Raw genomic sequence first — 14,816 nt, 5'->3', positions numbered from 1 at the left:
AAAATGTTCAGTTTATAGCCCCGAATGTTTTTGTTTTGTTCTATTATGGCAGAAAAATGTCCACGTGTTAGGAACACATAGATCTTGCCCTTAACACACCCCTGACACGCCCCCTTGTGATTTGAACACACTTCTGATGGACTTCATAGAAAAACATTAAAAATTAGTTACAAAAATACCAATTTGGACGTTCTTGTGAGAGAATCGTCTAAATGCAGATTTATGCCACTTTTTGGACTGTTTTCTCTTTTGAAAATGAGCCCCCTAGTGACTGAATCATATAGTTTTGTTAACAGCAGCTATGTGTACCACAATCTAGCAGTGAACTATAGAAATACCACTTTCCACCTTATAATTGAAAGAGAAAAACGCCTAGATTTCGACCCAAATCGGGAGATAGACGTTTATCTCACAAAAACGAATAACGCGGTATAATGGAAAGCCGATTTTGGACGTTTTCAACTGCACTCCATCGCGGAAGCGTACAAAGTTGACGGGGGCGTGTCAGAGGCGTGGCGAAGGTGGAACTGGGGCGTGGTTATTGGCCAAGGAGAGATGGGCGCCTTTCGCCGATAATGGAAAAAAAGTATGCGTTTGTAGCTAGAATTTAGGGCACTTTTCCTGGACCCTGTTTTTTCACGAATAAGGCCCCAAAAAGTGCCCTAAATGACCAGATTACCCCCAGAGGGAATCGGGGATGACCTCCCCTGACTCCCCCAGTGGTCACTAACCCCCTCCTCCCACCACAAAAAATGATGTTTCACAACTTTTTATTTTCACCCTCAAATGTCATACCCACCTCCCTGGCAGCAGTATGCAGGTCCCTGGAGCAGTTGTTAGGGGGTGCAGTGGACTTCAGACAGGTGGACCCAGGCCCACCCCCCCCACCTGTTACAATTGTACTGCTTAATGCTTAGTCGTCCAACCCACCCAAACCCATTGTACCCACATGTAGGTGCCCCCCTTCACCCCTTAGGGCTATAGTAATGGTGTAGACTTGTGGGCAGTGGGTTTTGAGGGGGATTTGGGGGGCTCAACACACAAGGGAAGGGTGTTATGCACCTGGGAGCTCTTTTACCTTTTTTTTTTGTTTTTGTAAAAGTGCCCCCCAGGGTGCCCGGTTGGTGTCCTGGCATGTGAGGGGGACCAGTGCATTACGACTCCTGGCCCCTCCCATGAACAAATGCCTTGGATTTATTCGTTTTTGAGCTGGGCGCTTTCATTTTCCATTATCACTGAAAAACAAAAACGCCCAGCTCACAAATTGTTGAATAAAACATGGACGTCTATTTTTTTCGAAAATATGGTCCCCTTCACGGACCCGTTCTCGGAGATAAACGCCCATGGAGATAGACGTTTTCGTTCAATTATGCCCCTCTTTGTGCACTGACACCCATGGTTAAACTGTATAAACACATCCTCCTGTAATCTTAAAAGTGAATCTAGTGGTTTATTTTATACTGTTTAACCTTCACCATGTATTGATATTGGCATGCTCAAATCCCAGGAAGACTTTGAGTAAAAATATATATATAGAAATCTGCTTGACTGTCTCTCAAGTAATCAAGGGTACTAGTAACACTTGTTTTGACATTAGCTGCAGCCCAGAATCCAGGAGTAGGGACACTTCTAAATGGACTAAAGGAACAGGCAGAAATGTATATGGGCTATATGTATATATCAGGGGTGTAGCCAGACCTCGAGGTGGGAGGGCATAGAGTCCAAGGTGGGGGGGCATATTTTGGTCATCGCCCTTCTACCGCCCCCCTCCGCCATGGCCCCCCCCACCTTCTCGCTGCCCATTGCCGCTGTTGTACATCTTGGCTGGCGGGGGTCCCCAACCCCTGCCATCTGAAGACTTCGTCCAGTGCTGGTCTCCAGCACCACCGCATTGCCTGCCCTGTTGTCTCTTCCCTTCACATCCGGCGTGCTCCTCTTAGTGAAACTGAACATGCTCAATTTCACTAAAAGCAGCGTGCCCGACATGAGGGGAAGAGAGAGAAGGGAAGGCAATTCGGTGGCGCCGCCACAGACCAGCGCTGGACGAAGTCTTCAAATGGTGGGGGTTGGGGACCCCTGCCAGCCAACCAGTGGCCCAGAGCAAATTTTGGGGGCCCAGGCCCCTGTGGCCCCACCTAGCTATGCCAGTGGTATATATTTGTGTGTGTAAGTGCAGATAGATAGCTATAAAGAGATTAATATAGATATGGATTCCACTCCCCTCACAAACACATACACAAACACGTATGCTTTAGTATTCTTGACTAGACACAATTTAATATCACAGTCCTGATGATGAGAAACTGTACATATTCTTTCTAGGGTACTGTTGTGTGGTTTAAAATTTATTCAAACAAGTTGGTACAAACCATTTTCTGAACGTTAAACAAGCTTATTGCTTATGTTAAAAATAATTCATACGTCTCCATGTGTTTATAGGTTGATAAAATCACATCAGCAGTATCCATATGTAACAATTTTCACATTCCTTCTATTGGACCTACAAATAGAGTAAAAACAAGTTAATAGGTTACAACACACAATATATGATCCTCACCCTCAGGGATGCAGGAGTTTAGGCTTTGCGTGCTGGAAACAGCGGAGGTTTTCAGGATATCCTTCATGCATTGGCATATCTACCTCCTCCACTGCATGCAAATCTCTCTCATGCATATTCATTAGGGATATCCTGAAAACCTGGCCTAAACTCTTGCATCCCTGGTTTAGTTCAATTTTTCTAGTTAGTGCCGCATTTGAAATGAGGGCAGCCAAAAGAAGTTATGGCAGGGCTGGCTTTATTTTTTTTTAGGGGGGGGGCAAGTTATCTAGCACTGATCAAACCCATGCCCTAATTTTTCCCTTCATCCTCACTTGTGACACCAGTCTTGAATGGGGTTAGTGAGGTCTGGTTACAAGGAGGAGGTAATGAGGACAATTCTATAAAGGGCTGCTTACATTTAGGTGCCTGATTGGAGCCTATTTTATAATGGAAACTAAGCACCTGCTTTCCTTTATAGCAAGCTTGTCCAACGTACAGCCCACGCCCAACCCGCCAAGTACAACTTAGCAATTGTGGTGAAACACAGATCTCTACCATGGGATCCCTGCTTCCCCACTATGACTCATCTATCCCTGAGCTTGAGGCATGTAGTGCTGGAAGTTCAGGTTGGTCTCATGGTTTCAAGAGCAACTGAAACTTGCGAAGCCAATGCGGCTCAAATTCACAAATAGATTGTTTGTGGAGGGGAAGCAGGAATCCTGCGGTATGAATCTGCAGCTGAAGCCAAGCTGAAGGGATAGACTGGGTGAAGGCAGGGGAGGGGGTACATGAGAGAGAGAGAGAGAGAGAGAGAGAGAGAGAGAGAGAGAGAGAGAGAGAGAGAGATTGGGTGAAGGATGGGGGCATGGAAAAGAGAGAGAGAGAGAGATTGGGTGAAGACTGGGGGGTAAGAGAGAGAGATACACTGGGTGACGGCTGGGGGTATATGAGAGAGAAAGGCTGGGGGGGGGGGGTACATGAGCGAGAAACAGACAGAGGTGAAGGCTGGGGGGGGGGGTGTACATGAGAGAGAACGAGAGAGTGTGAGTGTGTACATATGTGCGCACATGTGTGTTTTGAAATGTTACGAAATATAAAATGGTGCCCCTGATATAAAAAGGTTGGACAAGCCTGCTTTATAGAATACTACTAGCATAACTGAGTATATAGACGCATATGTGTTTAGGCTTGAATACTTATGCACATGGGGGGAAATTCTATTTATTGCGTCGAATGTTAGGCACTACTTCCGGGCCCAATTTTTGGCGCAGAAAAAAAGTGTTCTAACAGATGCAAGGCGCTGAAATGAAGCAGATATTACAGATCTGCACGAAAACACACTTATGCGTCCATTTATAGAATAGGGCCGAAATGTTTCTGTGTGGATCTGCAAAAGGAGTGTGACCATTGGAGGGGCATGGGCAGGTCAGGAGTCTTCCCTTTAAAATGCGTGCAGTGTTATAGAATTCAGGGATCTATGCCCAACTTGCATGCTGGGATTTACACCTGGTTTCAGTTAATGTAACTCCTTGAGCCCGAAGTTCAGCGTGAATGTCGGCGCTATGTACTATTCTATAAAGATCACCAATCCTGGAGTGCACAATATAGAATATGGTTCAGGGATGATTTTTATGGCACCAAATTCTGAGCATCATTTATAGATACTAGGATTTGGTCGTTTCTGAGTTGGGCGTCCTTAGTTTCCATTAGCGCCGAAATCAGAAACGACCAAGTCTAAGGACGACCATCTCTAGGGACGACCTAAATGTCAAGATTTGGGTGTTGAAACAAAAGATGGACGCCCATCTTGTTTCGATAATACGGGTTTCCCTGCCCCTTCGCCGGGACGTCCTCAGGAAAACATGGGCGCCCCTTTCGATTATGCCCCTCTTGGCATCTCAATAATATTTATTTTGGCCCTAACATATAAAACCTTTTCATGTATCCTGTCCTTTGTTAACCACTCCATCGTGATTGTCACTGAGCCATGATTCAGTTACCGCAACCACCCCTTCTAGGTCAATGAACTTGTTAAACATACTACAAATAATATTGCATGTGAGTTTCCAAAGCCTCCCTCCCTCATTTTCTAGCTGTTCTTTCAGATATATTGGATCAATCTTCCCACTGTCATTTGACCAGCCCTCAACTCTCCTGAGCATCTAGTCTTCCAATTTCTATCCAGGGAATGTAGGCAGGGAGAACAGATTAATTATATGTAGTATTAATTCTGAATGTCATGTTATAAAGACTTGTCCTTCCAAGCTACTGACTGCATGAATGAGCAGGCAACGTCATTATTCTAGTTAAGAGTAGACGCTCTGGGGGAACTAATAAATAGGAGTTGGGCGTCATGAGCCATAATTTTTTCTTTTCATCTGAGAAACACATCATGCATTTTATTCAATATATTACCAAGGCTTTATAGATAAGTATGTAAGAAATACAATTACCTGTTTGAGTAACAGAGCATACACTCATTTGAATAGGTTTCTCCATCCGTTCCACATACTGGGTTAAGGTTCCTTGGACATCCAGGCAAAGGATACCGCTCACAGTTTGGCTGTAACAGAAAAAAAAATTATTTTGAAAACTTGGGAATTAATCTGAAGCAATGAATTAAAACCTCCCAGGAAATGCTGTGAAAATTTCAAAGGCGGATCTAGCATATTGAGAATAATTCTATAACTATGCACCTAGACATAGGTGCCCAGAGGGTCCAAATGCAAACATTTCACATCATCTATTGAATCTACAAAAACAGTAAAAATAAGTTACTGGTAATAGGTTATAATGTGCAGCATATGATTCTCAGCCTCTTGTGAAGGTTTAGAAAATGCATTTCTCTGATTAGTCAGGCAACCAAAAGCAGGTAGAGCATGGCCCCAGCCTCACAAGAGGCCCCTTTGACTAACCTGTGTTATGCAATTGAGGCACAGCAGCAAGGTATCTGGCACCAGCCAAACCCATGCCTTAATTTCTGCCTTGAACCCACTTGTCTAACACCAGGCCAGAATGGGGTTAATGAGGTCTGGTTGTATGGTGGAAGTAATGAGGGCAATTCTTTAAAGGGGTGCCAACATTTAGATGCCTAGAGGTTGTCTAATTAGAGCCTCTTTTATACAGAAAACTAGGCAACTCTCTCCCTTACAGAATATTAGCATGACTCAGTATATATGCACATAAGTGCTTAAGCAACCATAGAGCTGGTGTTAAGTGTGTGCACTTACCAGCTGGTAATGCACAAATACCCCCTGTTTCCATAAAGGCCGCCAAAAATTGCGTGCATAAATTTAGCTGCGGTCCCAATTTGTGTGCACAATTTAATAGGATAACAAGCCAATTAGTGCCAATAATTGGATTTTTAACAATCAATTATTGGCACTAATTAGATTTAATTGGATGATACGCGCATAAAGTTAGGCACAAGCTCCACACCTAAAAGTTATATGTGTCTTGAAAAAGGGGGCGTGGAAAGGGTCATGAGTGTTTCGGGGTGGAATGGAGGCATAGTTTTGATTACATGCGTAATTACAGAATAAGGGTGCTCTACGCATACAATTTAGGTGCGGGCATTTGCACCACATTTTCATTGGTGCAAATGGTGGTGCCTAAATTTACGCACGACTATAACACTTAAAACTGCACTAAACTGTAGGCATGGCTTATAGAATAACGTTTAAGCGGATTTCTTTCAGCACCAATGATTTAGATGCTATATATAGAATCTAGCCCATAACTTATAATATTAGATAAACGACATGCGTAAATGTGCACCCTGCCCACACACCACCCAAACTTTGCCTATGTGTATGTCCACCTATAAATATATGCTATGTAAGATATGCATGTATCTGGCATGTATGAGTATACTCTAGTGTTCTGAACATTTACACATGTTACTGGCATGTAAATGTTTGTGCCTGTCTTATAGAATTAACCTCAATTTGGCTAGTATAGGTGACTGGCATTGATAGCTCTTGATGTGCTATGATGGACAGGAGCAGTACTCCAACAATTTGGGATGTAAAACCAGTACTTGGCAGATTTCTACAGTTTATGTCCTGAAAATGTAAAGACAGATCAGGATGGGCTGGACTGGGCTTCAATGGCATCTCCAGAAGTTGGGAAATAAGGCTAATCCTAGGCAGATGTCTACAGTCTATTCAAAAAATGGCAAACCGACACTTGATAAACAAGGAAGGAACCCTATAGAGAAAGTACTGTCCAACGAAGTAGGAAAGGGACATAGTAGTCTTATGTGGCGATTTGAATCAACTGTTGTACTTGTTGGTTTTTAATTATTTATTTCTGTGGAAAGACGTTGCGACAACTACACAGTATCTATTGTTTTTTTTAATTATTTATTTGTTTGGAAAGACTTTGCGACAACTACACAGACTCCTGAAGCAGGCATATTGATTGCCAAAACATGAGACCGTGTCAAGTCCACTGTATTTGTGCTTTGACAATAAAGACCTTTATGTATTCTACCTCTGGAGCTCCATGTGTGTTTGGTTGACCTACGTCCCTTCCCTACTTCTTTAGGCACTACACCAAAAATGGCAAAGATAGGTCAGAATCAAGCATGCATATTTTATATCACATTTATATCACACGCTATGAGTGTGGGTGTTATATATCTCTTTGTGGGGAGGGGAAGACATTTTAAGGTTGAAATTCTGAGAGTAAAATGTTCTTAATGAGCAATACGGTTAGATTGTTGGTTTAATCGTAATCATAATGAATGTAATTATGCTGAGGCTGTAATAATAAACCACTCTTCAGACTACCGGCATGGAGTTTTGATTGAGATGGTAACAAATTGCCAGCTGCCTTGATTGTGATACCAGTGTTCACTTATGAAGAAAAGCAACCTGCACAGAGTGGCAGGTGCAGCTCTGACTGCCTTGCTGGGCAGATTGGATGGACCATGCAAGTCTTTATTTACCGGCATTTGTGTCATGTGGTGACTAATATTATGATTATTATCCACAATTTACAAATAATTTAGTTTAGTTTATTAAAATTTGATAAAGCGCTTTGCTGAAAAGATTCACATCGGTGTACAATAAAAATAGTGTGTTGCAGACAATGTTGGCTGGTTCCCTTCATCATTTATTTATTTGTAACTTGATATACCGCCTTAACTGTCAAACAGAACACAGCGATTAACAAACATAAAATAACAAAGGGCAAAAGAAAGGAACTACAATATTTTGATAGGAAAAGTGATATCTACATTCACAACAGAACCCAAAACAAATTAACAAAGTCATACCAGTTAAAAAAAATCATTCTTCTCACTCTCTCTCCCAGGCACCAGGAGCCCAATGAGCCTTCTCAGTCACCAGTATAGGCCTGCTTGAATAACGACGCTTTCAACAGTGATTTAAATTTCTTTATATTGAGTTCCAAAGATAGGGAACAACAAAGAAAAAAGCACTATGACGAGTTGTTTCCAATTGTGCAAAGCAAGATCCCAGTATGACCATACGGTGATCATTTATGGCCCGCAGGACCCACACAGGTGATTTGAGTTCTATCCAAGGGCTTAGGAATCTTGTAGGTGGCATCTAATAATAATGTATGAGGTACTTAACAATGCTGCTGTCTGTAGTCAGGCTATTGTCATTTGTTTCAGTTTTAGACAGTCTCAACTTCTTCAGAGTCCTTGTGGTATTGCATCTAGTGCCCCGATGACAATCAGTACCACTGTTGATTTCTTTTTCCAAATCTTTGCAATTTCTATTTGCAAATCTCAGTATTTTGTGACCTTTCTGAATTTCTTGTCTTCCATATTACTGTCTCTTGGAATGGAAATATCAATAAACCAAACATGGCTCATTTCAATGGCAGTAATGTCTGAGGTGTTATATTCTAGTGTCTGTCAGTATGGATTTTGAAGTCCCATAAAATGTTTGCTTGATTACTTCAATCATTTTATGCATCATTTCATGCTTCCAGCAGGACCAGCTTAACCTATGTACCAGGTGAGGCTCTGACCCAGGGTGCTGGAGATAAAGGATGCCAAATGACTGATCCTATGATGTCACTGGCCCTATAGGTTAAGCCAGTTTAGAGATTACCTTGCAGCATTGTGTGTGAAGGGGAAAAAGAAGAGCTGGGAGCCCCCTTCCTCTTTCTGTCTCATGCCACCTTCCCCCCCCCCCCCCCCATCTACCTTTAAAGGCAGTTTTCCCCTCCCAAACACAGACAGCATTTCACCTAACACTACCCACATCAGCCCTGGTGTCTTTTCTCTGCGGCGCCCACCCCTCCTTTAACATTAACTTGCTGTTTTCACAGGGGCGTGGCATAGGGAACACACAGGGGCTGATGCAGGTATCATTAGGTGAAATTCTGTCTGTATTCAGAATGGGGAAACTGCCTTTAAACATAGGCCGGAGAAGAGGGGGATAGCCTGATAGAGGAAGGCGCCAATGGGAGGGTGTCAAACCAAAAGTTGGCTCAGGGAGCCACAGTCCTTTGAGCTGACCCTGGCTTCCAGTACATAAGTACATAAGTAATGCCATACTGGGAAAAGACCAAGGGTCCATCGAGCCCAGCATCCTGTCCACGACAGCGGCCAATCCAGGCCAAGGGCACCTGGCAAGCTTCCCAAACGTACAAACATTCTATTATTGAGTGAGAATCCATATTTTCTGTATTATAAAAACTATGAAAAGCTAATGTAATATTTTGCCTACTTAATCATGTCTGGTTCGTAGTCAGTCTGTGCAAAGACAAAGATGGAACAGTTGATAATATACTAACTGGATGTAGCAAAATTGCACAACCACCATTTATTATCATTGTTGGTCTTTTCTATATTTGCCTTGATGACATTTGTTCCTAATGTATATTCTGATTATTTGCTTGATTTTGTTTATTGTATATATATATTGCATATTAATTAAAAAAAGATTATTAATCTGTCAGCTGAAGTTTTGGTAGATTTTTTTTAACAGTTTTTGATTTGAAGGCCATCTCCCTTTCCAATCAAGGAAAGATAGATCAGGATCCTATCTTAGATCTGGATCATATCCATTAGGAACAGTATTATACTCCTCTTTGGTTACAGAGGAGCGAGTACAGAAATTAACTTCTCTAAGCTCATCTTTTATGCCTCTTGACCTAGATCCCACCTTTTTAGTTAAAAATGATTGTGGATCTACTAAATTCTTCCTTATCTCAAGGCGTTGTACCAGCATCTGTATATTTTGATGTGTTCTGTCAAAGCCAAGCAGTATATTTAGTTTTAATAAACTTAAACATCCTTGAAAGAAGCAGTGGTGACCCTTATCTTGAAGAAACAGGGTATACAAGAGAACCACTTGCGAGAATTTTAGGCCAGTTTCCAATTTGCCTATGACGACAAAATTGCAGGAGAAGGAGATAGCAGCTCAGATTAGCCAGTATTTAGATGGTAGTGTAATGGATGTTGGATTGGCTGGCTTCAGGAAAGGATCAGGCACAGAATTTATGTTATTATTGTTAGATAAAGTTTAGTACTGGTGAGATAAGGGAAATATAGTTGGATAGATTTAAGTGTAACATTTGACATGGTGGAGAGATGCCAGCACCTTGGACTGGTTGGATTATTTGAACAATGGTTGTATTTTTTCATGTCTGATGGAAACTATAAAGTACGATTCAGTTGAGACTGGTCTCAGAGTAAGAAGTTGAAATGGGGAGTCCCACGAGGCTCCCCTCTCTCCATGTTATTCAATATTTTATATGTCTCCATTTGGCAAGATAGTAAGGAGTGTTGGTTTTTCTTTTTAAGTCTATCCTGGCAACATTCAACTTGTTACCTTTAAATGCAGATGGAGCATCTATATAAGAAATCTTCTTAATGTATGAATAGAGTTAGTGATTGGGTTATTACTAGTGGTTTGGTTTTGAATGTTATAAAAATCCACCATATTCTGTTTTGGGGATAATTTTGGAATACAAGTAGCTATGAGAAAAGGCATCTTACTATATATAGAACCCTCAAAGTGCTAGGAATTATGTTAGAAGAGGGTGGGGCTGGACAAAAGCACATCTCTTTGGTACTTTGTCAAGTGTATTTCAAATTAAAAGACCTGTATTTACAAGAAGTGTTTTGTACAGTAGTTCAGCAATTAGTTTTTAGCTCATTGGACTACTGTAATGCTCTATATAGGTTTACAGGTTTATTAGTTTACCCAAGGCAGGGCACAATAAAACATACATAATTAAAATACAAACAAAAAATATACAATAATTACAAATACACAACAATAACAGTCCAAATAAAACAAAAAAGGTCCTAGATACTCAAAGTGGTCCTATGCAGTAACAGTCCCATAGGCTTCTCCAAACAAACGGCATTTCAAAGTTTTCTTAAATACCAATAAGTCTTTCAACAGCCTCTTGGTCATTAGTAGTTGATTCCACTATAAATTTAAACACACATTTAAAGATGTTTACAGATTTTTATCATAAATCTCTATCAAAACTTCTATAAAACTAGAGACGTTCACTCTAAATAAATTCTGCATCACCGCACACATATGCCCAAGCAATGCCCACTCAAAAAAAAAACCCCAAATCCAAAGTTCAGAACTGCGCATGCATGATACCGGCCATTCGGCAGTTTGCTCCCGGCCGGGAAACAGAGCTCCTCAGCTAGGCAGTGTTGGAGAAGGTTGCAAACAGTGCGACTTCCCCCAGGATACCCCGATGGGCATCAAAGCTCCCCTCCCCCCCGAAACAGCCCAGGACCGCCTCTGGAGCCATAGGTACAAAACCCCCCCACTGGGTTACAGCAAACAGGATGCTACAAATTATTAGGAAAGGAATGGTAAATAAGACCAGGAATACTATAATGCCTTGTGATACCGTGAACGAGGGCGGGCTCAGGGCCCAGATAATGTGACACCACGCAGCAGCTTAGGGTGAGCAAAATTACTATTTATTAACGGTGTTGGGTAAGAGGTTCCTGTTGAGGTCACAGGGAACAGAGAAATCAAATGCAAAACCAGTCTTTGAACAGAAGAATGTCCTCCATGGCCTGCCACTGCATGCACTACAGTCTCTTGGTAAGTCAATATTTTTTCTTAACTCTGGTCTGGTTCCCAAAGTTATCAGTGCAGTTCGTAGTACTTTTCCAGCCAGCCTGCCTCAGGCCGGATCCAATATGCAAAGCTACAAGGTCCAAGTTTCACATGGCCTAACTGACTCTTGTGGTTCCTTTCCACAGGTACCTACTGGGGCATATGCAGTTGGTCTTCACTCCTACCTTCTGGCCCTGCTTTTTATAGTTCCTGGTTTTGGCTCCACCTCTCCCATCTCATTTTCTCCCTGGGCGGGGCTAAGGGTTTTAAGGTGGCTCATATTACCTGAGGGATCCTTCTTAAGGGTGAGGGGCAGTGTTATGTATGTCCCCTCACATACCCTCCCCCTCACCAAAACCATGCCTGGTTGAGCGCCTGCAATATCAGGATCCATCTCTCGAGACAACAATCAGCATTAACGTGCTCTCGGGCCACCCAATGTCTCATCCAAAAGCTAAAAGGCCAGAGGCTGAGGAACCAGTGCACAGTGCATGCATTTGAGTCTTTATGGTGAGTCATGCACTGAAAGGGTTGATGGCCGGTGACCAATAGGAAGTGTTGCCCCATTAAATAATATTGGGATGTCTCCAGGACCCATTTAATAGCTAGGGTTTCCTTTTCAATTACTGCATAATTCTCCTCTCTTGGAAAGAATTATCGCTAATATAGGCCACCGTGTGGTCTTCCCCATCCATTTCCTGGGACAGAACGGACCCAAGTCCAACTTCTAATGCATCAATGTACACAGTAAAGGGCCGGTTGAAGTTCAGGCTGATTGGCACCAGCTCTGAGCAAATGTCCCTCTTCAGGGTCTGGAAGGCAGCTTCCAGCTCTACAGTCCAGTATATTTTTTCTGGAGCTTTCTTCTGCAGAAAGTGGGTTAATAGTTATAATAAATCATTAGTGATAACCAACGAGCCCGAGACTCATACCTGTTTTTCATCTGAGGTACTGGTACCTGGGTGATTCCTTCTATCTTCCCAATCTGGGGTCTCACTTGTACTGGACTTCTTGTCCTCCCAGGAAGCACTTTTCAGATTTGCTGTTAGCTCAGCAGTCCGTAGACTATCCAATACTGCTTCTACCTGAATAAGATGGGTCCTCCAATTCTTACTGTAGATAACAATGTCGTCTAAGTAAGTAGCCATGTAGTAACCATGTGGTTTAAGCAGGCGGTCCATGAGGATCTAGATGGTAGCTGGAGCTCTATGAAAGCCAAACAGCAACATAATAAACTGGAACAAACCCTGGGGTATGGAAAAGGCTATCTTTTCCTTAGCAGCTGAAGTAAGGAGTACCTGTCAATATTCCTTGGTCAGGTCCAGGGTTGATATGAATTAAACAGGGCAGTGGCCTCTGGGTAGCGAGTGGCATAGTCCAACATAACCAGGATATACTTGTTGCCATGGGTGGTACGTTCTAGGGATCCCATAAAGTCCTTCACCACTCTTTCAAATGGGATATTGACAATGGGCATGGGCATGAAAGGGGCAGGTGGAACCCTTGCAGGACTACTCAGTTGGCAGATCGAGCAGGACTGACAAAAGAGATTAATTTGCTTGAATACATTCAGCCAGAAAAACAGAGCCAAAATCCATTCCTGGGTCTTCTCCTCCCCCAAGTGACCTCCTAACGGGTGACTGTGGGCTAATTGCATGACCTGCCTATGGTAAGATTGAGGGACTATCAGTTGCTCTACCTCTTCCCCCTCTAGGGTTTCCTTGGCCACCCTGTACAAGAAGTCATTCTTTATTATGAAATATGGGAGTGCTACCTTAAAGGGGGGTCCTTGCCCAATATTCTGGCATGGTATCTGTAAAAGGTCCAGAGTCCCGGAGGTCATGAGTCCTGGCTTCCTCTGGCAGGATAAGCTCCAAATCCCACCACTGCCATAGTATGCGATACCATGAGCATGGGCGGACTCAGGGTCCGGATAAAGTGACACCATGCAGTAGCTTAGGGTGAGCGAAATTAGTATTTATTAGTGGTGTTGGGAAAGGGGGGCCTGTTTAGTTCACAGGGGAAGGAGAAATAGCCAGTCTTTGAACAGAAGAATGTCCTCCATGGCCTGCTCCTGCAGGATACTGCACGCACTAGTCTCTTGGTAAGGAAATGCTTTTTCTTGACTCTTCCCAAAATTATAAGTACAGTTCTTAGTATTTCACCAGCCAGCCTGCCTCAGGCCAGATCCAACATGCAAAGCTACGAGGTCCAAGTTTCACTTGATCTACCTGATTGTTGCAGTTCCTTTCCACAGGTACCTGATGGGGTATATGCAGTAGGTCTTCACTCATCTCTGGGCCTTTTTAACCCCACTCTGGCCCTGCCTTTTATAGTTCCTGGTTTTGGCTCCACCCCTTCCATCTCACTTCCTCCTTGGGTTGGGCTAAGGGTTTTAAAGTGGCTCGCAATACCTGAGGAATCCTTCTTAAGAGTGAGGGGCAGTGTTCTGTATACCCCCTCACATGCCTCTGTGACACTCCATGGTGCAACCTCACCTTGAGGATGCTAGGAATTATTTGGAAAGGGATACAAAATAAGACCAAGAATATTATGCCTCTGTATTGTTCCATGGTGCAACCTCACTTTGAGTATATCATTCAATTTTGGTTGCTGCATCTCAGAAATGATATAGCAGAATTAGAAAAGGTTCAAAGAAGAGCAACCAAAATGATAAAGGGGATGGAACTCCTCTCATATGAGGAAAGGCTAAAGAGGTTAAGGCTCTTCAGCTTGGAAAAGAGATGGTTGATGGAAGATATGATTGAGGTCTACAAAATTCTGAGTAGTGTAGAACAAGAAGTGAATCGATTTTTTTACTTTTTCAAAAAGTACAAAGACTATGAGACACTTAATGAAGATACATGGAAATTTTTAAAAACAAATAGGAGGAAATGTTTATCATTCAATGTTGTTGGAGGATGTGGTAACAGTGGTTAGCGTATCTGGGTTTTAAAAAGTTTGGACAAGTTCATGGAGGAAAAGTCCATAGTCTGCTATTGAGATAGACATGGGGAAGTCACTGCTTGCCCTGGGATTGCTAGCTGCTACTAATTGGAATGTTGCTACAAATTGGTTTCTGCAAGGTACTTGTGACCTGGATTGGCTGCTGCTGGAAGCAGGATACTGGGCTAGATGGACCATTGGTCTGACCCAGTATGGCTATCCTTACATTCTTATGTTCATACAATGGC

General features: G+C 42.6%; 1 protein-coding gene across 2 annotated transcripts in view; it reads right to left on the bottom strand.

The window, feature by feature from the left end:
• Positions 1–2,293: 2,293 nt before the first annotated feature.
• Positions 2,294–14,816, bottom strand: part of SPINK2 (serine peptidase inhibitor, Kazal type 2) — a 35,972-nt gene continuing 23,449 nt past the window's right edge. For both annotated transcript variants that reach the window (XM_030192472.1, XM_030192473.1), the window contains exons 4-5: positions 4,993–5,102; positions 2,294–2,500 (exon numbers count right to left, since the gene is read on the bottom strand). In XM_030192472.1, the coding sequence (XP_030048332.1) occupies positions 2,455–2,500; positions 4,993–5,102 (156 nt within the window). In that variant the 3' untranslated portion in view covers positions 2,294–2,454. The remainder of the gene's footprint in view (positions 2,501–4,992; positions 5,103–14,816) is intronic.

Source organism: Microcaecilia unicolor, chromosome 2 (genome assembly GCF_901765095.1).
Source record: "Microcaecilia unicolor chromosome 2, aMicUni1.1, whole genome shotgun sequence".
Classification (NCBI taxonomy): domain Eukaryota; kingdom Metazoa; phylum Chordata; class Amphibia; order Gymnophiona; family Siphonopidae; genus Microcaecilia; species Microcaecilia unicolor.
The sequence above is the reverse complement of the archived record's forward strand: the minus strand, read 5'-3'. Positions and strand labels throughout refer to the sequence as shown.